Here is a 23,393-nt window from a genome sequence, read left to right on the forward strand (position 1 = left end):
TTGACAGACAGAGATCACAAGTTGGCAGAGAGGCAGGCAGAGAGAGAGGAGGAAGCAGGCTCCCTGCTGAGCAGAGAGCCCGATGTGGGGCTCAATCCCAGGACCCTGAGATCATGACCTGAGCCGAAGGCAGAGGATTTAACCCACTGAGCCACCCAGGCGCCCCAGGGGAAGAGAGTCTTAAGCGGACTCTGCGCTAGGCCCAGAGCCCCATGTGGTGTTGGAACTCGCTTCCCTGAGCTCACGACTAGAACCAAGACCAAGAGTCGGAAGCTTGGCCGACTGTACCACCTAAGCACTCTTAAGATGCTTAAGACATCCTAATCACATCTGTAGAGACCCCTTTTTTTTATAAAGTAACACGGACAGGTCCCAGAGTTGGGTCATAATGTCTTTGGGGCCAGTTTTTAGCCCCATAAGCCATAGGACTTAAGAGTGGACTTTTGGAGCCAGACTGCATGGGCTCAAACCCCCGTGCTGTCTCCTACTAGCAGGATGACTTTGGGCAAGTGTCTTAATTCTTGCTCCCTCCATTTTCTGGTCTGTAACGTGGGAATACTAAGTTTAGTATAGTGCCTGGCCCTTGTAAGGATTAGCTGTTATTAATACAATTATTTTCATGAGAAATTCTTTGTAAAATGTTATTTTAGTGGCTGCATAAAACCATAATTGTGAATGTACCATAATTTATTACATTGCATCACTTCCTTTTGTAGGCTATTAAGTTTATTCCAGTTTTTTATCTCATGTATAATACTGCCGCAGATAGCTTTGAGCATTAAGTTTTGTCCCCACTTCCGATTCATTCTCTAATATAAGGTTCTGAAAATGGAATTATAGTGTCAAAGGGTATGTGTGAGTTAAGCCATTTAATAAGAATTTGTCAAATTGCTTTCCAGAAAGATTGTGCCTGTTATATAACTCCCTACTAGTAGCTGAATGATGAGAGTGCCCATTTTACTGTGGCCATACCTGCATCGAGTGTTATCATTTTAAACATTCTCAGCTACTTTTAACATCATCTGCCTTTTTAAGATTGACATATTACATAGCAGAGCGACTCAATGTAGTGGTTCCTTTAGCAAAGAGTAGTCTCACGAGGCAAGAAAACTTCAAATGAAGTGATATCCTTGCTTTGTGAATAGGTCAAGTGCTTTCTCCATTTTGTTATGAAGCCTGAGTGTTTTCGAGGTTACCAGGGAGGGGTGTTGGGGAGAGGATGTATGAGTGCCTGGACAGTGCTACATGTACAAGCATTTTAGTAAATCAGTTTTATTTCTGTTCTCCAGCTTATCTGTTGAAAACTCTGAACATTGAAAACTGTTTTAAACACTTGAACAGAAAACAGATCAATTTAACTACTTTTCTTTTTTCAATTTAACTACTTTTTAACTAAAACTGCTTGAGGCACAGAAGGATGGGGTAAGGAAGGGACAGCTCCTCTACTGGCTGCCAAAGATGGTGGGAGACCAGCTTGGGAAGGGCAGAGGGAGAGTTTGCACCTATTCCTTACCTGTTAACCTTTCCTTTCCTGGGGGTGCTAATTGCAATCTGATCCTGTACAGTCCAGGCTCCACTGGTGCAGAGGAAAAGCAGGGGTCCTAGCTGCGTGAAAGACAGGGTTGGTGGTCTTTTTCCCCCCGGTCGTGCTCTGATATGGATGTACAGTGCGAACCGGTACAACTGGTCACACACAAATTGGGCAATACCCGTATCAGTTATTGTGGGCTCAGTGGTCACCCCAAAGATGTTCCCAATAATGTTGCCATTTAGAGAAAGGATCTTTTAGATGCGATTAAGATAAGGATTTTGAGAGGAGATCATCTTGAATTATCCAGGTGGGCCTTCAGTGCCATCCCAAGTGTCGTTAGAAGAGAGGGGAAGAGGGCGATGTCACATGCACAGAGAAGGCAGTGAAGCAGAAGAGAGATGTGGCCACAAGCAAAGAGTGCCAATAGCTGGAAAAGGCAAGGTGCACCTTCTCCAGAGCCCCTGCAGGGATCGTGCCCCTTGCCTACACTATGATTTCAGCCTTCCGGACCCCAGAACTGTGAGGGAATAGATTGGTGTTGTTTTCTGCCATCTAGCTTGCGATAACTTGTTACGGCAGCTGCAGGAGACTTACTTGTGCTTTGTACAACAAGACTGTTCCGCTGATCGCATGTTGGGCTGTGTGACCGTCTTATATGCTATAACAGCTTCTCAGCTTCTTTTAATTTCTGTGCTTATCTTCTCATGAACCAGCAGTGAAGAGTTCGGTGGGTGACTTGAGTACCAGTGGTCTAGTCTCTCACCCTTATTTTATGTATGAGGAGACTGAGGCCCAGAGAGGAGGTGGTAGGACTGAGCTTAGAGCACAGGTGACTCTTCTGGTCAGAGTGCAGAGACAGGGGGGCCAGGTCTGGAGACCCAGGTCTGGAGTGAGCGGACTGGAGCGCTGCCCTTTAGCCTGTCCTGCAGGTCAGCTGGTGTCCTAGGGCTGTTCTGTGACTTGCTGAGTGAAATCCCCTGGAGCACAGGGCTGCTTAGAAGGCCCAGAAGCCAGGGGAATCTTGTAAAGCCTTTGCTTCTGATAGCCAGCAGCAGGCAAGTCATCCTGTCAAGGGTGAAGGTCCTGGCTTGCTCTTGACTTCAGTCTCTGTGGTATGACCCAACCACAGAGCCTATGGGGAGCTAGAGCGGGAAGGCCCCTTAATTCAGGGCCTGCACAGTGCATGGTCAGCTCACATACACACACACACACCCTGTGTGTGTGTGTGTGTATGTGTGTGTGTGTCTTTCTCTGAATAAGGACCCACCGCTGCTTGCCTACATTTACACATCTTCATCCTCAAATGGGGGAGGGAGGCAGCATCCATCTCCAAGCTAATCAGTTTGGGGAGGGAAGCCATGGGCCTGCCTGCTTAGCCTGGACTGCGGGGAGTGTCCCAAAAAAAGGGGTCTGTGGAGGGGTAGTTCCCCAAAACCTATTACACCTCTTTTTCTGATTTCTCAATAGGAATAACTCAAGTTACCTTTACTGGAAGTCAGTTTGCTGGAAGTACTGAAACTGCAGTTCTTAAAGTTGAAGAAAAGGTAAATGGAAGTAAATTTGTACCTACTAAAATTCCCTTATCAGGGAAGCCAGTGTTTGGGGCAAGATTACTGTTCCCGGCATTCCTCAAACATGCCCAGTCCTGTGTGTGCTCTTTCCTCTCCTCTTGGCCTGGCCAGGTTCCTCTTGATCCCTGAAGGTCTTTACTTCCCTGGAAATCAAGCCTTTTATGTACGTATTTTTTAAAGATTTAATTTATTTAGACAGCGCGAGGGGTTGGGGGGCAGAGACCAGGTGAGAGAGCACTTTAGGTAGGCTCCCCGCTGAGTGTGGAGCCAGACCCGGGGCTTGGCTCCATCTCAGGACCACTGAGACTGCTGAGGCTTCTTGTCTCATGGACTCGAGAGATGAATCTCGTGGGCAAAATGGTGAAGTGAAGTGAAAGTTGATTAAGTGAAGATGAGAACAGAAAGGAAGGGAAAGGAGCTCTCTAAGAGTGACAGGGGTCCGGAGCGGGTGGCCACTGAGGGCTTTTATGGTGGGTCTTTTCTAGAAAATTGACCAGGGAACTTGGTAAATATTTTGTCTGTGACTTTTAAGACAAACAAAGGTGGATTTGTAAACATTAGGAAAACATCTCCTCTATATTGAGAACAAACAAGGCAGATTTGTTAATGTTCCCTTCTCTCTGGTTAGTATCTTGCCTATAACATTTCTCCACATCTGGGATTGCCTTGAGCCTGGTCACGTAGCCCCCCACCCGTCTCTCCCTACCTTGCCTCGCCCACCCCTCACTTAAGACCATGACCTGAGCGGAAATTAAGAGTTGGATGCTTCACTGACTGAGCCACCCAGACATCCTGGAAATCCAGCCTTTTTATTCCCTCCTGGCCGGTAGTGACTTTTCCTGCTTTGGAACCCCTGTCATACTATCTCCTTCTCACTGACTTGTATCGTAATGAGCTTGACATGACTGTTCGTGCCCCCCACCCCTGGCTGCTCTTCTGCCAATGCTCCTTCTCTGTGAGCCTTCCCCCACCACGCTCTTGGTATTTCCACACTTGATTGTAGTAGCCTGTTTGCACCTTGTCTGTTATAAGCTCCTTGAGGGCGTATCTGAATGTGCCTGGACATGTTCCATAAACATACATGTATTGGGTGAACAGGGTATCAGGCTTCCCCACTAGACAGTCAGCTGCTGGAGGGCCCACTTTGTCCTTCTACCACTATCGTTCTCAAATTGATTCTGTTTTTCGAGCATTCATCAGAAATTGCTGATCTCTAGATGTCCTTTGTTTTGGGGCTGTTGGTGGAACAGAGCAAATAGGAAGGCTTTTCTATCTGACTTTTATTTTTTGAGGGCAGTATGGGCCCATGTTAAGAGCAATAGCCCAGCAACTGAAAGGGAAGGGAGGTGACAGGCAAGTCAGAACAGCAGTGACTGGGAGCGTGGCCTCCCCCTGGCCGGTGTTGAATGGAGGTTGCCGGAGGTGGGGTTTTGGTCATGCTGTGACTGGGGGCCCTCCTGTCTGCTGGTCGGCAGACCCCCTCCCCCGTCCATCTGCACGATCTTCTGAGCCGTTCCAGTCAACAGACAGCGGCGTCTTCACCACCTCCCTGCTCCAAACCCTTTTGCTTTAAACGAATGAGTGCTCAGGTTCCTTTTCTCAAGCTGTGTACTGCACTGCTAAGTGTCTCAAAGAAGTTTCTTATTGATCTTCCCGGTTTTGTGGGTCCCCATCGACTGAGAGTCCTTGTCTTAACCCTTCCTACCTCCAGTAACCAGTAGTTGTCTCTTACCTTCGCATTACAGGGTGCTTCTGCACACCCCCAGCTTGCGCTCACCTGCCAGTCCCAGGAGATGGACAGTCGGGCTCAGAGCAGTTAGATGCTTTCCATGAGGTCATGGGACCAATGTGAATGGAGTTCGGCTTTTCTCCCTGCCGCACCGTTTTGGTCCTTCCCCTTGGAAACCACTGCTGCCGTCACAAAACCTGGGGCCCTGTCTCCTACCACCCGCTGTGTTCCCTCTGGAGAGAGGACCCTTGACCTTAACCTTCTGTTAAGAGATGCAGTTTGGGGACGCCTGGGTGGCTCCACCGGTTAAGCATCTGTCTTTGGCTCAGGTCGTGATCCCAGGGTCCTGGGATCGAGTCCGTTGTTAGGCTCCTTGCCCTGCAGGGAGCCTCCTCCTCCTTCTGTGCTCTTGTTGTGCTCTCCTGCTTGTGCTCTTACGCTCTCTCATGCTCTCTCTCTCTGTCAAATGAATAAATAAAACCTCTTCTAAAAAAAAGAAGGGGGATGCAGCCTGACCATGGTGTTACCCCCCCACCCCAGCTTTCTTGACAAAGTAGTTCTCTTCCTTCCAGGACCCTCCAGTCAATCCTCCAAGTTTTCTTTTTGTTAGGGCTTATTTAAATGCAGGAAATTTAATTAGTTTACATTAATACTGTGCTGTCTTACTCTATGAGTAAACTGAAAGACACTAATGGGGATTTAATCTAGCTGTTTCTAATGATGGTTTTTCTCTCCCTTCTCCTTTAAATAACTGCAAATGCTTCTATTAATCAGGGCCGCAGAGCACAGTGCTTTATTGCCATGTGGAATTGTGTAGTTAAATGTGATTTCTAAAAAATGGCTCACATTTTAATTAGAAAGCAGATTGTTAAATGGCATTTTGATTTGTCCTTTGATGGGGAATTGGAAGTAGACCCATCACGGTAGGAAACCAGGTTCTAGTCCAGAAGGAGGCATATTAACTTAAGAGCAGGGTGTGATTTCAGTGAGTCATTGTTTTCCTAAAATAGGCTGTCTTCTCTGGTCTTCTGGTGAGGGAGAGAGACCTTCCCCTGCATCTGGTGCCACCTTAGATTGGCATTTCCCCTGGAGACAGTCCTACTTGGAATTCCCCATCCAAGCTGGTGCTCCCAGTGGTCTGATCGTCAGGGCACAGGACTAGGTACCCAGGCCCTTCTGCTGGGACTCCTTAAAAACATCAATATCAAGAAATCAACAAACCTATGATGATACTTGTAACTGGAGGAAATGTTGGGCTCCATATTTCCCACTGTGCCATGATGCAAATATCATTTTATTGCTAAAATGACTGCCTTCCTGGCCCCAAAGCTGGTATCCGCATCACTATTGAGGGTCGTCATTGAAGCAGCCTGTGCATGGTCGGCTGAGTCTGTCCCCATAAGGTCCTTCTATGCTGCCCCCACCTTGAGGTGGCCCAGTGGCAGGACATCCAAGCACCCCAGGAGGAAGGTGGGAAGGATAACTGGTCAGAAGATGCAGGCATTTGTCATTCCACGTGACTTCTCTGTGCTTTATAGGACATTTTTTACCTATTATGGTAGCTAGCAAACTTGAATGTCTCGCAGGTGCTTCACAGTCACAGGGTCCAATTTTTATCTCTTGGTCTCTTTCTACCACAGTCCTTTTGCACACCTCCTTTCCCTCCATCTCATTAGGGTGTGCAGCTCTTAACTCACTTTTTCCAGCCAGAAACTGGGAATTCATCTCTTAAACACTCACCTTTGTCTTCCTCCAGATCCCCCGGTCCTTGCAATGCTCCTAAAGTAGATCTTGAATTCATCTGCTGCCCTCCCATATCCATCCCCCAAGTCCAGTGACACCAGTAGCTGCTGGGTTCCTGCAAAGGCTTTTGAACTGCTTGCCCTATTTCCACCACCCCCCTCCTCCCATTCTGCTCATCACTTTGGACTCAGGGTGACCTTTAAAACACTTGTCATGTCATTGCACTCCTCGCCCACACCTGTCCGTGACCTCTTTCTGTGCTTGGATGAATCAGCATGGCCCATGGAGAGGACTGCATGGCCTGGGCTCCAGACCTGGCTAGAGGTCTCACAGCACTCTTGACGTCATGTTCAAGTGGCTTGTGAAACACTTTAACCTTTCACTCTTGACTTCCTTGGCAGGCTGCAATGACTTTGATTTTCCAAGGACAGTAAAATCACTGTCAGCCTGGTAAAGGTGTACTTAGAATGGATGTCCTGTTCTGGAAAATGGTATTGGGGGGGGGGGTTGTTCTTCTAAACCCCAGAAATCAACTCATAGGACACAGAGGGGGACCACTATTTTGTGTGGAACTTTAATAAGCAATTAACCAATATGTAATCTGCTAAAATGTTAATACCCCTGCTGATCTCCAAGTAGCCTCCCTTCCAGATATTTCAGTGTAAGAACATGCATAGCCTTTAGCTCCAGAAATCATGACTGAAGCTTGGTTCCAGGTCAGTACAAGACAAGACTGATATTCTACAGGGAAAAAAAGAAACACACTAAATATTAGCGCACAACTTTCCTTTTTAAACCCATTTCTCCTACCCTGAAGCTCACTTGTGCTCCTCACCTGAACCTTGAGTTTTCCTCTTGTGTGTCTGTGGCACCACACACACAAACACTTGAGCAGGGAAATCTGGCTCAGCTGAGTGACACTCTCCGTTCTTTTTGGGCCTTCGGTTCAAGGTTCAAACGGTGCCAAAGGAGGAGTTTGCCAAGCAGGGGAGGAGTGACTAGGAGAAAAGAGGTGGAAAAGGGCATTTCAGATAGCTGCATGGACGGAGGCCTGGGAGGTCAGCAAGGGCGTGGCACACCCTGAGAGCTATGTGGGGTGGTTGCGGCGGCTGCAAGTGAAGGCGTGGGCTGGGGACTGACCGGTGGGCTTGGGGCCCGATCATGTCGTGGAGTGTCCCCATGGGATTCTATGCGGAGGGTTCCTGGGTCAGATTTGTTTTTTGCAGCAGGGATTCTGCAGGCTTGGCCTCTTTTCAAGACTTCTTAATGGCATTGACCCAATTCAGACACACAGGGCCTCTCATTAGGTTTCGTGGGCACGGGACTCAAAACGCCAGACTTCCAAGTTTAAGGTACATCCATAGGCTGTCTACCAAGAATCCCAGAGACATTTTAGAAGTCACTGAACTGCAGTTGGTGTTAAATTACTACCCTGCTGGAGTTTATGAATGACTCCATTCCTGTTCCATTGGGGTTTGGCTGCCTTGCCATGCTTGGAAGTGGTGCGTTTGAGGCTCCTGTGAAGTGCAGACCTACAGGCTGTTGGACTTCCTGTCGATGTTGGAGACGGCTCTGTAACCGTACTGTAGCAAGGCCATCTTGAATTCATGGTAATTTGTAATTTCTCGGAATCTAGATGTTGAATTATCGATTACTGTTAGCTTAGCTTTCTCACTGTTAGTCTAGCCCGATTTGGTTGGCGGTTAACCATAGCATATCAAATAATGCATATTTATGTCGGGAATGTGTTTTGGCTCACGAGTTTCCCACAATGAGAGTTTAAAACCTATATGAGGTTTAAATGAGTCTGTCAGGGGCGGCTGGGGGGCTCTGTGGGTTAAGCCGTCTGCCTTTGGCTCAGGTCATAATCTTGGCATCCTGGAGTCGAACTCTGTGTGGGGCTCCCTGCTCAGTGGGGAGCCTGCTTCTTCCTCTGCCCCTGTACCCCGCCACTCTCTCTCTATCTCGGATAAATAAATAAATAAAATCTTTAAAAATAAATAAATGAATGAGTCCTCTGTACGTCTTTGCCAAAGAGGACGCACACCTCTCCTGCATGTGGGGATGGGCAAGTCATAGTGTCCTTTGCCCACAGCCACACGCAGTGATCTTAGAAGGATTTAGAAACGTTTGCACTCTTTAGGTCTCGAGCAAGCAGGAAGTTCAGGTAGGAAACTTCAAGTTAGGAGGCTGTTGTGGAACTCTTCACGAGCAAAGGTGAGGGCCTGACCTGGTGGTAGTGGGGATGGAGCAGTAGGGAGACGTTTGAGAGATGTCTAGCATGAGGTACTGTTAGTACTTGGGGGAGAATGTGATACAGGAATAGGGGAGAAGGCATGTGTCCTGGAAAACCTCAAACCTCTGACCTCATACCATGAGTAAGAGGAGCAGGTTTCTATCATTCAGCAAATACTTAGTAAACCTCTGGTGGGAGAGGGGAGGTAGACAGAGAATTACTAACTCTTTGAAGAGGCAGAGCGAAAGAAGGGCCACTTTATATATTTATTTATTGAAGATTTATTTATTTCAGAGAGAGAGTGCGAGCGAGTGCACAAGCACACAGGGGAGGGGCAGAGGGGGAGAGAGTCTCAGGCAGACTCCATACTGAGTAGAGAGCCCCACGCAGGGGGTGCTGAGATCATACCTGAGCTGAAACCAAGAACTGGATGCTCGGCCGACTGCCACACAGGCGCCCCAGGAAGGGCCATTTTAAAGGCTTAAGAGTAGGCAAAAGGCAACTGATTTTGATGAGGGGATCAAGGATGTTTTCTCAGCAGCAAGTACATTGCATGAAGCAGGCCAAGATGAAGAGCCCTGGGACTGGGCACGTGTTGGCCTGTTTTGCTTCTACATTCGGAGGGACAGGAGTGTGACTGCTCTGTGTAATGTTGGGGACAGGCTTGGGCTCAGCACCCAGGGCCTGGAAGGCCAGGCCAAATCTACCCTGTGCTTTGTTGACCCCGGGGGCCGCTGCAGGCTTTGTAGCTAGAGGACTAAGACTGGAGCTGGGATTAAGTGAAATCGTCCTGTCCGGAGACTGAGGAACCAGGGAACGGAGGCAGGCACTTTGCCAGCCGCGGGAACCTCGTGGGGTCTGCAGACAGGCCGCTGGCAAATCAGTCAGCCTCATCCTCGGCACTCAAAAGCCTCTGGTCCTGTGGCCTTTGCCCGGACCATCCCCATTGACTGTTCAGTTTGGCAAAACAGCTTAAGGTACAGCAAGAAAAGGTGGCATTTAAACTAAAGACCAAATATTGATTGCTTTGTTAGTGACAGACTGCACTTCAGCAGCCCGAGGTCACTGTCTGATGGGGTCATTCTCCTTCTCCTACCCCCGAGATTGACCCTCCTGGAGACTCCCGGGAAGGCGGACATGCCACCGTGTCGGTGTTTGAGAGCAGCTTAGCGTGCGGACTCCCTTCTGCAGAGCGTGTGAATTTGGGCAGCAGCAGGCAGGGCTGCAGCAGAGCACAGATAATGGCTTTGAGACATTCGCCGGGGGCCTGGAGAGTCCTTTCTGGAGGGATCTTCTCGCCCCTCGTCTCTGGCTCATGCTCCGCAGACCTCTGCTGCCTGCTCCCGCGCCCACACACCTTTCAGGTAGGTTCCTGCCTCCAGGCCTCTGCCCTCCCGTTCCCTGCCCGGCCCCTTCCTCCCCTCCTTGTGCTCAAGGCTGGCTGCACTTTTTCTCTTCAGGCTTCTGCTGTCTGCGTGGACGCGGTCCCTTGTAACACTCCTGCGTCACCGCATGTCCCCGACTCTCTGTCACACACATCTTCTCTCCTCCGTCTCCTGCTGTCAGAGTGCGCGCTTTGTCTTGCTCATCGCTCAGCCCCCACTGCCACGTGCGCGCCTGGCACGTGGACGTGGCCTTGTATCTGGGGTATTGGTGGCCCATCACTCAGCACATATAATCGGTGCCGGCATATGGTAGGCGCTCAGGAAGTGCGTGAGTGAATGAATGGGTGGGTGAGCCGCTCTGCATGTGATTAGCTAGTCCCCCGCGCCTCGCTGCTCACCAGGGGTGTGTTGAATAAATGAATGGATCGGAGGCCGACTCCCTCGATGGTGAGAGCCCTTGGTCTTCTCCCCGGGGGAAGGCCCTGACGTGGCGTGCCGTCCCGGGCGCATGCGAGGGTGGTTGGCGTTTGCACTTGAAAATCCAGTCGATACCTCACTCTCTCTCAGTTTGTCTGCCATCAGCCAGGCTCTGTAATTAACTTGCTGTAATTTAGCTTCGAGATGAATTTTTCATTTTAAAGAGGCCACAAACAACCGGCACTTCTGATGTCTCGGTTGTTAATGAAGCTCCCGTCTACCAGATCGTGAGGACTGTAGCGTGCTGAGGGCTGTTGGTTAGCTCACTCCTGCCCGTAGGAGCGAGGGGACAAGCCGACGAGTCCCGGCAGGTGGTGGGCCTGTGTTCCTGGGGTGCTGCAGAGTATGCCAGTGTGCAGGCAGAGCCCCGGGGTGGGGGGCACGTGGGCCATCTTCCTTGGGGTCACGCTTTACACAAAGATGTGGGGAAAATAACATTTAAAGACAATTGAGAGGTGCCTGAGTGGCTCACTCGGTCAAGTGTCTGACTCTTGGTTTTTGCTTAGTTCCTGATCTCCTGGGTCATGAGACCGAGCCCTGTGTTGGGCTCTGTGCTCAGTGGGAGACTGCTTGGGTGTTCTCTCCCTTTGCCCCTTCTCCTGCTCTCTCTCTCTTCCTCTCTGTCTCTTTCTCTGTAAAATAAATAAATAAATCCTTAAAGAAAAAAACAGATCCCGAAACAAATATGGATACCTGCTGGAGGAGAATTCAACATGGCACGGCTTAGTGGGTAAGAGCAGGGCTCTGGAACCTGACTGTCGGGGTTCGAATCTATCCCACCACTTAATTGCTTTGTGGTCCTGGGCAAGGGACATAATGGCCCCAGATCTCAGTTCCCGCCTCTCAGGTGGGAGGCTGTGACGCAGTAGAACCTCCCTGGTGGAGACACGGTCAGCACTCAGTGACAGCCGCTGCAGGCTCCGGCCCAGCCCTGGCCCGCACAGACCGATGTTCACTTGCGTCTGGTCTGACGCAGACTGAGACTTGTGCCGTCTGAGGCGCACAAGTCAGCGGAGCGCTGCCTTAAAAAAACCAGAAACAAAACCAAAAGAAACGGTGCATACAATTGGCTGGTCTGCATGTTTCATGAATTTCCCCCCAACCTTGCCTGAGTCTTGCACTGTCACAGAGTTGAACTGTCATTAACAAAGGGCAAAATTAGCGACGCTTACTGCTAGTGCCTGCTGGCTTCCAGCACCTAAGTGAGCAGCAGATGAAGTGGGGGAGCCTACAGGTTTACACACGGAACTGCTATTTAAGGAGTGACATTCTCCGAGGAGCCGCAGCCTTACTGAGTGCTCGCAGACGTGACCTCTGGCTTGCCTTTCATTCCCCAACAGCCTGGGACTCATCAAGGTTGGAGAAGACTTGTAGCAGCAGAACCCAGGTCCATCTCTTCCATCTGATTTCTGAATCCCGTCCCATTCTTCTCTTGGATTCCCCTAGAGATAGAGAGCTCCCTCCTCCCAAAGTAGGAGTCTTCTGCCATCCGTTCAGGCTTTGCCTACCAGAGCACAACTGAACTAGGATTTTTCAGTGCACAGCTTAGGTTCTCTGACCTCTGGACCCCATGTTGGCACAACTCCACCGGGAAACGTGATTTACCTGTTTAGTGGCCCTCACTGTTGGGGAGGTCTTCTCAAACCAGTGTTTATCAGCTGTGGCTCACAGCCAATGAACTGACTGGGAGATTAGTGGATCTCAGTGGACGTCTTTTCTAATGACATGAAACAAGATGGCTGCTTGTCGTAAGCCTCCGTGTTCCCTTGTAGAACTTCGGTCTCAGGCTGTGTGGTGTGCACTGCTGTTAACGAGGTTGCTTTCTCTGCACCTCAAAAGCCACTGTTCTCAACCCTCTTGCAGGAATTTCAAATTACTTCTTTTCTCTTGAGTAGTAGTAGTAGTTGTTGTTTTGTCCTCTTTGTGGTTGGCTTTGCTTCAGGTCAGCTGGTTTTAAACCAAGTTGCTGTGCTGGAACACAGTTGCTGGTCACTGTGCATGTCTCTCTGACTCCCCAGTAAAGAAGGACAGTGGGCTGTCCCCAGTGAGATGACAGGAAACATTAAAGGCCCTGCCTCCTGTCTGGCTGCCTCTGTGGGCTGTGTGAGAAGGGCACGGTCTCGGGGCTGGAAGAGCCTCTTCTGTCGCTGGTTCTTGGGAAGGGCCTGTGGGACCGGCCTGCCTGCCCACATGGGGGCATCTTTTCTTCCCTGGAGGCCAGCAGGAGAGGTCTCATCTTGTCACATGTTGTCTTGAGAAACGTGACCATCACTTGAACAGAAAAGAGGGACACGGCTGCAAAGATTGAATGGATTACGGGGCGCCTGGGTGGCTCAGTGGGTTGAGCCACTGCCTTCGGCTTGGGTCATGATCCCAGGTCCTGGGTTCGAGCCCCACGTCGGGCTTTCTGCTCAGCAGGGAGCCTGCTTCCTCCTCTCTCTCTGCCTGCCTCTCTGCTTACTTGTGATTTCTTTCTGTCAAATAAATAAATAAAATCTTTAAAAAAAAAAAAAGATTGAATGGATTAGAGCATCCGCAGGGCCCCCAGGACCTCAGCTGTGTGTGTGTTGGGGGCGGAGGGGAGGCGGGTGTGGCGGGGAGGATGCACATAAGCCCTCTGAGCAGCAATGGGGTTTGGGGTGCCGGGGCCGATGCCAAGGGCTTTGCTTTTGTGATTTCATGCGGCCCCCACGTCCTTCTCTCACTTGGTCACACGGGCCTGACAAGACCCTCGCCCTGCTTCAGCCTCACGTCCTCCATCCTGTCCTCTGTTCTCAGTTGGTGCCCCCTGACTCTTCACACTTTTATTTTATTTTATTTTTAAATTTTATTTATTTATTTGAGAGAGAGAGAGAACTCATGAGAGGGGAGAAGTCAGAGGGAGAAGCAGACCCCCTGCTGAGCAGGGAGCCCGATGTGGGACTTGACCCCGGGACTCCAGGATCAAGATTTAAGCTGAAGGCAGTTGCTCAACCAACTGAGTCACGCAGGCGCCCCAGACTCTTCTCGCTTTAAGGTCTGTGACCTGTGGCTGCAGGTATGCTATGTGCTGCTGTGGTCTCACAATAGTCCTCCATGCCCTTTGTCCCCCTTGGGGACAACTGTGTCATAGCTTCTCACTCTTCAGACGTCTAACATCTCTTCCACCTTCCTGCCTCCTACGGTGATGACCTTTTTCCCGTTTGACGCACAATCAGTGGCAGACGCGTGAGAACTTAGGCTTGCTCCCGGGACCATGCTGGTGGCCCCAGACCCGCTCTGTCTGCCCCGGGGCTACTTCCCTCAGTTCTTTTTCCTTCCTTGTCCTGGTGCGCTTCCCCCATGATACGAACACTCTTTAACTGCCTTAACTACCTAACACATACAGCAAAACTCTTGTCCTCATAGCCCCAAATTCTGACCCTCTTTTAATAATAGACAGTGGTGTTGCTGGCACTTCTAACCTTCTGTAGTATGTAAGGACGTACCAGGCATTATTCTCATGAGTTCATGAGGTAGGATTTTTATCCCCATTTCTCAGATGAGAAATCAGAGGTCCGGGAAGATGGAGCACCTTGCCCGAGGTCCCATGCTTGGCCCCTGAGCCCTGTCCTGAGAGGAGTTGCCTACTGGCAGTTTCCATCCTCTCTGCCCCTTCCTCTCTGGGAACTACTCCTATCACTGCCCCCTCCTCACCTCTCCCCCCAAACCTACTCATAACCAAATTTTGGAGCACCTTCTGCACTTGCTTCCCAGGACACCTTACTCTTCCTGGTCTTCCTCCTTTCACACGTTTTCAGTCTGTCTTGCCGATTCCTCTGCTGTCCTCCCAGATCTCAGCATTACATTACCCCAGGGCTGTGTCCCTGTCTGTGCTCAGTCGCCAGCCTCGTGGCTTTCAGTGCTGACAGCTCCACGTTCCTGCCCCAGCCCGGCTCGCACCCCTGCCAGCCTCCTCCATCCCACTACCTGCTTGCTGACTCCACTAGGATCTCCAGTGTGATGTGTCCCAGCTTCCCACACCCCCACTCAGCCCTCCTGGCCTCGTCCCCACATGTCTCAGCAGCCCCTCCATTCTTCCACATCCTTGGGCTTTAGTCTGTTTCTTTTTTCACACTCCAGTTCCAGTGTGCTGCTAAATCACGTGGACTCTACCTTCCGAGTGCACTCAGGGTCTGACCATTTTTCACCACATCTGCCCCCTCCCTGGACCATGCCACCACATCTTATCTGAATGACGCCCAAGCACCTTCACCAGTCTCCTTGCCTCAGCCCTGTACCCTGCAGCCAGTTGTCCAGCGGTGCTCTTTTTAATTCTTGGCCAAGCCCCCATCTCACTGTCTCCCTCTTCCCTCTCTGGCCTCACCTCTGCACACTCTCTTCTGCCCTCTCCAGCCCTGCCAGCCACTGTGCTGCCTCTCAGACGTGCTGGCGGTGGGGTGGGAGCTACCCTCGGGCCTTTGCACATGCTCTGCCCTGTCTGGAATGTCTTCCTGAGAATATGCACGGATCACATCCGCACTTCCTAGAGTCTCTGGTCCAAAGTCACTTTCTCAGGAAGCCTTCCTTGATGGATTACTCTCAGTGTGCTGCCTCTGTACCACCCCTCCCCTTTCTATTCTCTACAACACATAGCATCATCTGACCCAGATTCTGTTCATCTGTTTGTTGCCCGTCTCCCCATGTCCTCATCAACTACCCAGAGGCAGCATTCTGCCTGTCTTGTTCCTAGCTGTATCCCCATTCTATCCCCTGACATACACTAGGTGCTCAAAACATATTTGAATGACAGGTACTTTTATCCCTGGTTTATAGATAGAATAATTGGAAGTCTGAGAGTTACTTGCCCAGGGCCACAGACCCTAGAAGTGCCAGGACAAGGGAGGAAATGCTGACATGAGCTTCACTGCTCCATGTGCTCCTTCTCCTTGTTAAATAAGGACTGTAACATGTCAAGTGCACAGTTACCGTGGGGATGAAACAGGTCATGCACAGGAAGGCACTTGTAAACCCCAGTGTGCTAGAGGGATAGGGCTTAGCTAGTTTAGCAAGAACTGTAGCTTTTCACATCTGTGTTATTTAGCGAGCTGCCTGAAGGCTCTTTTGCCTTCTTGGGTTTTTGTTCAGGAATAGCGGATACTGTCTCCACCAAATTACCTACCTCCTCCCTTCTGTGCCTGGTGAGAGAACTACGTGCATGTGTGTGTGTGTGTGTGTGTGTGTGTGTCCATTGGCTTCTATCTGTCAGTAGCTCTGATCTCCCCCTCTGCCCACCATCAGGTAGAAAGCTCCCCCTCTGACCTCTGTGGCCTGTCTGTAGCTGGGGGGCAGGCGGGAGGGAACAGCTGGAGTCCGTGGGCCTGTGGCTGTCACTGTGTGTTCATATCTGTGTTCCCGGGGAAGACGCTCACGTTATCAGCAGGTGCTTAGCGGGTTTCTGGAGGCCCATCTTGTACAATTCTCCTGGCAGCCTGCCCACCCCCTACCCCCATTCTGCGGCAGACTTGAGTGGAGTAATCACAGGCCCGTTATGGCTAAATACCAGGGACATAAAATGAAGCAGGCACACTTGAACCACAGAGCTGAGGCTCTCAGGCACACGATTTGTGATTCCCTGAACCCAGGGCAGCTTTCCTGGTCTCAGAGTATGGGGCACGAAGCGGTTCAGCCCTCTGAGTGCCTCCTGTTAGGGTAATGACACAGCCACGGGGAGAGGGTGGTAGACATCCCCCCACGAACGCCCTTCAAACGTGTTGTTCATTCATTGTCATGCCTGGTTTTCAAGGAGGACAAAGATGCAGCCATTTACTCTGTGATCACCTGACGGGGCTGCCTTTTCCAGAGAAGGAGGGCCATGGCACCTGAGAAAAGGCACCCAGCATGGAAACTAGGCTGGTAGTCTTCCTGGGGGGAGCTGTCTCTCGTGGGGAGCCACTGCCAGGGCCCGGTTTTCCTACTTCCCTTGATTGTGTGGGGATATGTGGCTATCACTGACACAGTTCGAAACTGCTAAACGCTGTCACCAGGCCAGGCCACGCTGTCCTGAGCTGAGGCTCAGACCTGGTTTCCCGCCCTGGTTCTTACCTCTGCTCCTGGCTGTTTCTCTATTAGGGTTCAACGCTGTATGTACACTATGTTTTCTAACCTGAGAAATATACCCATTAAGAACTTAATAAGCATGTATCCACAGGAGTATATGCGTGTGTGTGTGTGTGTATACACATATGTGTGCATATATATATATATATATATATATATATATATATATATATAAATCACTGGAAGGCTATCCCCAGAGAAAAACTGTAAACTTAAAATGATTCTGTACAAAAGGGCTGTGTCCCCACCCCTTGCTGTCTGCCTCCCTGCCTCCCTGCCTCCCACTGGGGACCAGTCAGGAATGTTGCAGTGCTGACCAGTTGCCAGGGACTGGCCTTGGTGGGGGAGGGGCAAAGCAGGTGGAGTTTCATTAGAACCGGGTGGGACTCAAGTGTTTGTGAAGTCTTCCGTTTCCCCGGTTAGGGGAGCTGGAGCCAGCAGGGGGACCAGGTGGCAGTCGCAGTTGTAAGGCTGGAACGGTGCTAGTGGCTTCTCCTTCCTGCCTGCGTGACTTGCTGGGAAGAAGCCAGACTGCGCAGTGTGAGCTTTGTCTTCGGTTTCCTCTCTGTGAGGGGCTGGTAAGAGACGATGTGGCCCCAGAGTAGGGAGTGGGTCGGGGAGATGGGGGCGGGGGTGCATAGGGGGACAGCGACTGTTCAGGCTTCGGAGTCAGATGCGGGATTGACCTTGGACTCTGCCATTCACAGGACTTTGTGACTTTGAGACAGGACTTTGGACTCGTCATGGCTGAAGCTGGAACAGTTACTATAGCCAGGGCTCTTTCCACTGGAAGCTAGCACAGGGAAAATAGGTATTGACAACCAGAAGATGGAAACATGCCAGTTTACTGGAAGGATGAGAGCCTTGTAGCACCGGGCCATAGAGGAACTCCATGAGAAGGACAGGAGAGCAGTCCCCCCTGCCCCTGTCTGCTCTCCCCAGTCTGGCTTTGTCTGGTGTCTTCTGCACGTGGCATCAGACGGCTCCCCAGGCATCAGACATCTGTGTGACTGTCCAACTTCAGTGTCTCTTAATGTTTCTTAGCATAGATTTCTGAACTAGAGGCTGATTGACCCAGCTCTTTTTTTTTTTTTTTTTTTTTTTTTTTTTTTTTTTTTTTTTGAGGCAAGCCACACACTTCAGAGGTCCTGGCCAAGCCTGGGTGAGCCAGCCGTGCCCTGTGGGCTGCCTCACCTGGTCTAGTGAGCTGAGGCCAGAGCACGTGGTGAGGTAGTCCTCAGATGGTGCAGAAGGAGGCAGGGCCCAGACATGAAGCATATACGAACTTCAGCCAGAAGGGCTCATGTGTTTCTGCAAGTTGGCTTTTCTAACCACCTCCCCCCCAAGATGGTTATTTCATGCCTGCTCTTTCCTCAAGCTTACCTCCCAGCTCCACAGACTTTCCTTTTTCCTGGAGAAAGTCCAAGCCTCTCATTCCTGCCACACGGCACAGACCTGCCTCCTCCTGTCCCTGTCTTCCTTGCCTGCCTCCTGTTGGATTTGAAGTTGTGCCTTGGCATCTCTCAGGGGCCATGCCGCCCTTCCGGGCCCTCAGCTTGCTCCCACAGGTGTCCCCACGTTTTTAGCACCAGGGTTCTCCCCGATCTGCTGGAGCCCTCCAGTGCCTGTCCTGGCTGCACACATGCTTCCCGTCGGACCTCAGACCCCAGCTGTCCGGGCGCGTGCTGGTCAGGGTGCCGGCGTGGGAAGCATTAATCACGAGTCGGTCCGGGATTCGGGAACTTGCTCCAGAACGCCCGTCTGCTGGGCACGATGCCTGATTTAGTTCTGCTGACTTTTTTTCATGCCAAAACTTTGTCAGTGAAGGAAGCATAGTGTTCATTTGCAGCCGAGCACAGACTCCTCTCTTCTCAGATGAGCAACCGTTTGTGGACGACGCTGTAGTCGCCCTGGTCTGAACCCTCCCCTCTCGCTCCACCGAAGTCACTTGTCAGATCTTCATGTTCTCACGGGTGTTCAGAAGCAGTGCCCTTCTTGACTGTCGTGGTCCCCAGGACTTTCTATTCTGTTTCTCCCCTTCACTTGCCTCTCCCCAGGCTTCTTTGCTCGCTCCTCCCTGCCCTCCCTGCCCTCTGACTGGTGCTGCGGGGCCCCAGGCTGGGCCCATTTCTCCATCTCCCTTGCCTTCAGTGAGCTCACCTTGTCCGATAGCTGATCACTTCTGAATATAGATCAGCAGCCCAGACCAAGCTCCTGACTCATGGCTCCAGCCGCCTCCTTGGGATTTCCATGACGATATCCAGTTGGCATCCTCGTCCATGGGTAGGTGTAAACAGAGCACCTACTGTTTTTTCTCAAATCCACCCCTTCCCCCTAGCCCTGCGCCTTCTCCCTCAGCAGGATCTCCACCCAGCCAGTTGCTCAAGCTCCAAACTTTAGTTTCACCTGTGATTTTACCCCCTTTTCTTCTCAGGTGACATCCAGTGTATAAGTAGGACCTGACAGTTGTGCCCCCAATGTATGGCCTGACTCCACCCTCCTCCCTGTCGCCACTCTTTCCCTCGGGCAGAGCCATCCCCCTCCCACCTGGTCCATTCCAAGGGCCTCCCTTTTTATTTATTTATTTATTTATTTATGTTACTTAGAATATAAATAAATATTTTTTATTTATATAAATATATAAAAATAAATTTATATTATTTATTATTTATCACAGACCAGCCAGAGGGAGCTTCTTAAAAGCCCGCGTCTCCCTGTGTGAGGCCCTTCAGGGCCTTGTGCTGCTCTTGGGATGAAAACATGGCTCCTTACCGTGGCCCGTGAGCCCCTGGATGACCAGGCCTCGGCTGCCTTCTCCTGGTCTGTCTGCCACTCTCCTCCCTGTTCCTTCCACTCCTTCCGCTATCATACCCCACTTTCGACCTGGCTGGTCTCCTTCCCTCTCCTCTGGTGTCATCTCAGAGATGTTTTCCCTGATTCTTGGCCCCAGGATGAGCATGGGGCTGTAGTTTGACACCCACAGCATCAGTGAGTGAAATCAGGGAGGCTGCCTGCTGGAGAGCCCTGAGTCCAGACCTGTGTGTTTGTCTTTAAAATCCTGACTAGACCATACTGTCCCTGGCACCTTGAGGCCTTTTCTCTAAGCCTCTAGGAACTTCTGAATGCATCTCACAGATGTCAAGAGCCGGTCACCACGGAGGCTGCCGCCTGTGAATGCTGACGTGGGAGGGCACAGACAGCCGCTAACGGAGGACCAAAGTAAGGGCCCGTGCCATCAGCTAGAGCAGCCAGGGCCCTTGTGAACACTGGGTTCTCGGAGCTGCCTGCCCGCGGGCCGGCCCAGGAGGGGTCCTGTGAGCGGCAACCAGGTCCTTCATTTCTCATTGACCTGACAGGCCATTGACTCCATGGGGGAATAGCTGTGCATCGGAGGGCTGCTAATGGCTTGTGTCTTTTTAAACAGTTCCATGAGGCCAGGATGAGGAGGGAGCAGCTATGGTTTCCCAGCCGACAGGGGAGGCTGCCCCCGATGATGCTGTTCCCACGAACTGGGCAACCAGTGACAGCACAGTTTTTCTCTTGCTCCTTGGTCTCCTCACCTCTTGAATGGGGGCACCGAGCCTGTTCTATCCGACCCCAGGCTATTGGGGTCAGCCCTAGTCCCCTCAGCTAACGGGCATTGAGTGCCTTCTCCACGCCACACACCCTGTTACAGGTTCTCGTCTTGTCCTCACTAGGCCCTGTGAGGGCACACCACCATTCTTAGCCTCTCCTTGGGGTGGTGGGGGTAGTGGGGACATAGAGACGCTCAGGAAGGCCGCCCAGGGTGGCAGGCAGGTGAGTTGTGGGAAGAGGAAGCTGCTCTGACTCGTAGCCTGTTTTGCGCCCCTTCGGGTGGCCAGAGCACCATGGTCGTGTGCCTTTTCCGGTCCTCATGGTCAGAAGCTGCTCAGATTGTTCAGCCCATGACAGTGAGGCCCAGTGAGGCGAAGGGACTTGCCTGCAGCTGTTCATACAGTTAGTGGTATGTCCTGTGTTTGACCTAGGTCTGTCTGAATGTTCTGGAAAGGACTTGAAAAGGAGAACTGGTAAACCCAGGGGTTTCCTACACTTGTCAGATGTTCAGAGAGTACTAGTGAGTATTTTAAGAAGCCTAATAGAAACTGTATACTTGCCAAAATTGGGCTGCCCCGAACTTTAATATTTGCCGTTGGCTGGCCTTACGCCATCCCAGTACATGAAAATTAGTCACCTTGCACCATAAGAAACTCTGCCCAATATGGGTAATCCAGACAAAAATCCCAGGGCCCATATGTGATGAGAGGAGTGGTAGGACACGAGGATCCCTCTGCCAACAGTTAGGTCTCCATATGAGACCTCTTCTGTCTCAGGATTCCCCTTCCAGATTCTGCCATTTAATATGGTCACGTAGGTGTAAGTGCCATCTTCCTCGTCAGCGTGGTGACAGACCACGCATTGCCCTGGGACAAAACCGCACACACGAGATCGTGTTACAGAAGTCCCTTTGTCAGAGGAGTCATGGCAGGAACCTCCCTTCTGCCTCCAAGAGCCTCTAACCATGCTACTCCCAGGATACCATGATGGACAGATGTCTCCTTTGGTGCCTAGCCTCTACCTCTTTGTCGAGTTTAGAGAACATTTCACCTACTGTAGAGACTCAAAGGCTGGGCTGGGAGCATATGGGCCTCAGCTTGGCGAGTCTGATGCGCCCGGGAGCTGGTGGCACAGAGAAGCCACACGCCCGACAGTTCACCCTAGACAGTGACAGTGGCTCTGCCTGGTCTCCAGGGACAGCGGCGGTGGCCTCAGCATCTCTTGCCCCAGTGGCAGTGCCCGGGTGGTGACCTGGTGTGAGTTGGCCTCTGGTTATAGTAGCACCGGCTCCCTTGTCCTGCTCATTTCCTGAGCCTGGTGCCCTGGCCTTTCTGGGGACCCTGAGAGGTGCCAGCCGTCTTCGCGATCTCGTCGTCAGCCAAAGGATTGCTGTTGCTTGAAGCTAAGCATCCAACTTGTTGGAAGCTGTTGCTCTTTAGTTGCCCACGGGTTTGTAATTCATTCCCAGGCCCCTGATAGCATGGCTTCATTCCCCTGAGCACCTCCTCGGGGCATGGAATGTACCAGAATCCTAGTCTGAGTGAGCAGCTGGCCCGCAGGCCCAGCCAGCCTCTGTTGTCTGTCTGACCCGTATCTCCGCTCTGCCTGCAAGCCATGGGGCACCCCCAGACCATGCACGCCATGATGGTGCAACAGTGTCCTCCACCTCATCTCCAGCTCCTGGAGCAGTCGCTGGCACAGAGGAGGTGCTCGGGAAGGTGACAGATGGGTGAACCAGGCCAGAGATGGAGAAGCCTGTGCCTCTGGGCTTTCTGCAGCCGCCGGGAGGCCAAGCTGGCCTACGATCAGGCCCGGGGCTTGGGCAGGAGGGAGCCACGTGCCTGGAGTCCGCAGGTGGCCAGCAGCTTGCCACTAAAGCTTGGCTGGGGAGGCTGTGGTCCTTGGAACAGTGAGGAAAGCAGGTGCCCCCTCTCCTCTGAGTGGAGACTGCATGCTTTCCAGGCCTTCCATGTCACACGTGCGCAGAGGCCCTGTATGAGCAGGCGGGAGACCCCTCCTCATTCACCCAGGGGCCTGGGACCCCAGGGTGCATCCAGCTCACCCCCACACCTGCTACGCAGAGGGGCTGACTGCTGTCGCGTGAGCCCTCGTGTTCCTCCCGACCTTGTCTTCTGAGCTGCAGGCTAGCAGTTGCCTTTCCCTTTATAGTTTCTTTTCCCTCCCCCCATTCATTTACAATCATCGTTCTCTCCCCAGGAGGTTCAGTGCCTTGACCAGAGGAGCGTGGCCCTTCCTTCCAAAGCCTCTCCAGAAGCACCCTCCCAGCTTTGCCCAGGAAAGATGCGGCAGCTCAAAGGCAAGCCCAAGAAGGAGACGTCCAAGGACAAGAAGGAGCGGAAGCAGGCCATGCAGGAGGCCCGGCAACAGATCACCACGGTGGTGCTGCCCACGCTGGCCGTGGTTGTGCTCCTGATCGTGGTGTTCGTGTACGTGGCCACGCGTCCCACCATCACCGAGTGAGCGCGTGGGGTGAACTCCCCCAGCAGGGAGCCGAAGCCCGGGAGGGGGAAAGCGAAAGAGAAATGGCTTTGGTATGCAGAGATTTTCCTGATGCTGAGCTCCAAGCTGGAGCTCCCTGTCTTCTCTGGTCTTTGACTTGATTAAAGTTTCTCCAATTTCCCTGGGAGGGAATAGGGAACGTTTTATCAATGAACGTGCCATACACCTTATGGTCCACTTCATGTGCCTTTCAGACTTCAAAGCAGTGTGTGTGTGTGTGTGTGTGTGTGTGTGTGTGTGTGTGTTTCTTTCTCGCTCCTAAAATCGGTAGGTAGCTCAACCTGGTGAGAGGAGGAATCTTCTGGGTCATGAATCAGTTGGAATCAGTGCTTACCCCATCCCCATTGTTTAGAACATGACTCTTTGCCTACACGTGTTCACAATTTCCAAAGGGACTGTATTTCTTCTCTGTGCTTAATGTGATTTGAAATATGTCGACTCAAAAGTGAAATATTTATTTTTTGAATAAAGGAGATAATAGCCTTAAACTGGATGTTTATCTTGCTTTGCCAGGAGGTGGCCTTGCTCTCAGGGAAGGGCCAGGAGG

The 23,393-nt window shown here is 51.5% G+C and overlaps 1 protein-coding gene across 2 annotated transcripts in view; it reads left to right on the plus strand.

Moving 5' to 3' along the window:
* The window catches only part of LOC111154478 (single-pass membrane protein with coiled-coil domains 4), a 57,600-nt gene extending 34,272 nt beyond the window's left edge, over nucleotides 1-23,328 (plus strand). For both annotated transcript variants that reach the window (XM_022514091.1, XM_022514090.1), the window contains exons 2-3: nucleotides 2,999-3,075; nucleotides 22,544-23,328. In XM_022514091.1, the coding sequence (XP_022369799.1) occupies nucleotides 22,628-22,807 (180 nt within the window). In that variant the 5' untranslated portion in view covers nucleotides 2,999-3,075; nucleotides 22,544-22,627 and the 3' untranslated portion in view covers nucleotides 22,808-23,328. The remainder of the gene's footprint in view (nucleotides 1-2,998; nucleotides 3,076-22,543) is intronic.
* Nucleotides 23,329-23,393: the final 65 nt, after the last annotated feature.

This window comes from Enhydra lutris, unplaced genomic scaffold, assembly GCF_002288905.1.
Source record: "Enhydra lutris kenyoni isolate GAN:26980312 unplaced genomic scaffold, ASM228890v2 scaffoldscaffold37, whole genome shotgun sequence".
NCBI lineage: Eukaryota > Metazoa > Chordata > Mammalia > Carnivora > Mustelidae > Enhydra > Enhydra lutris.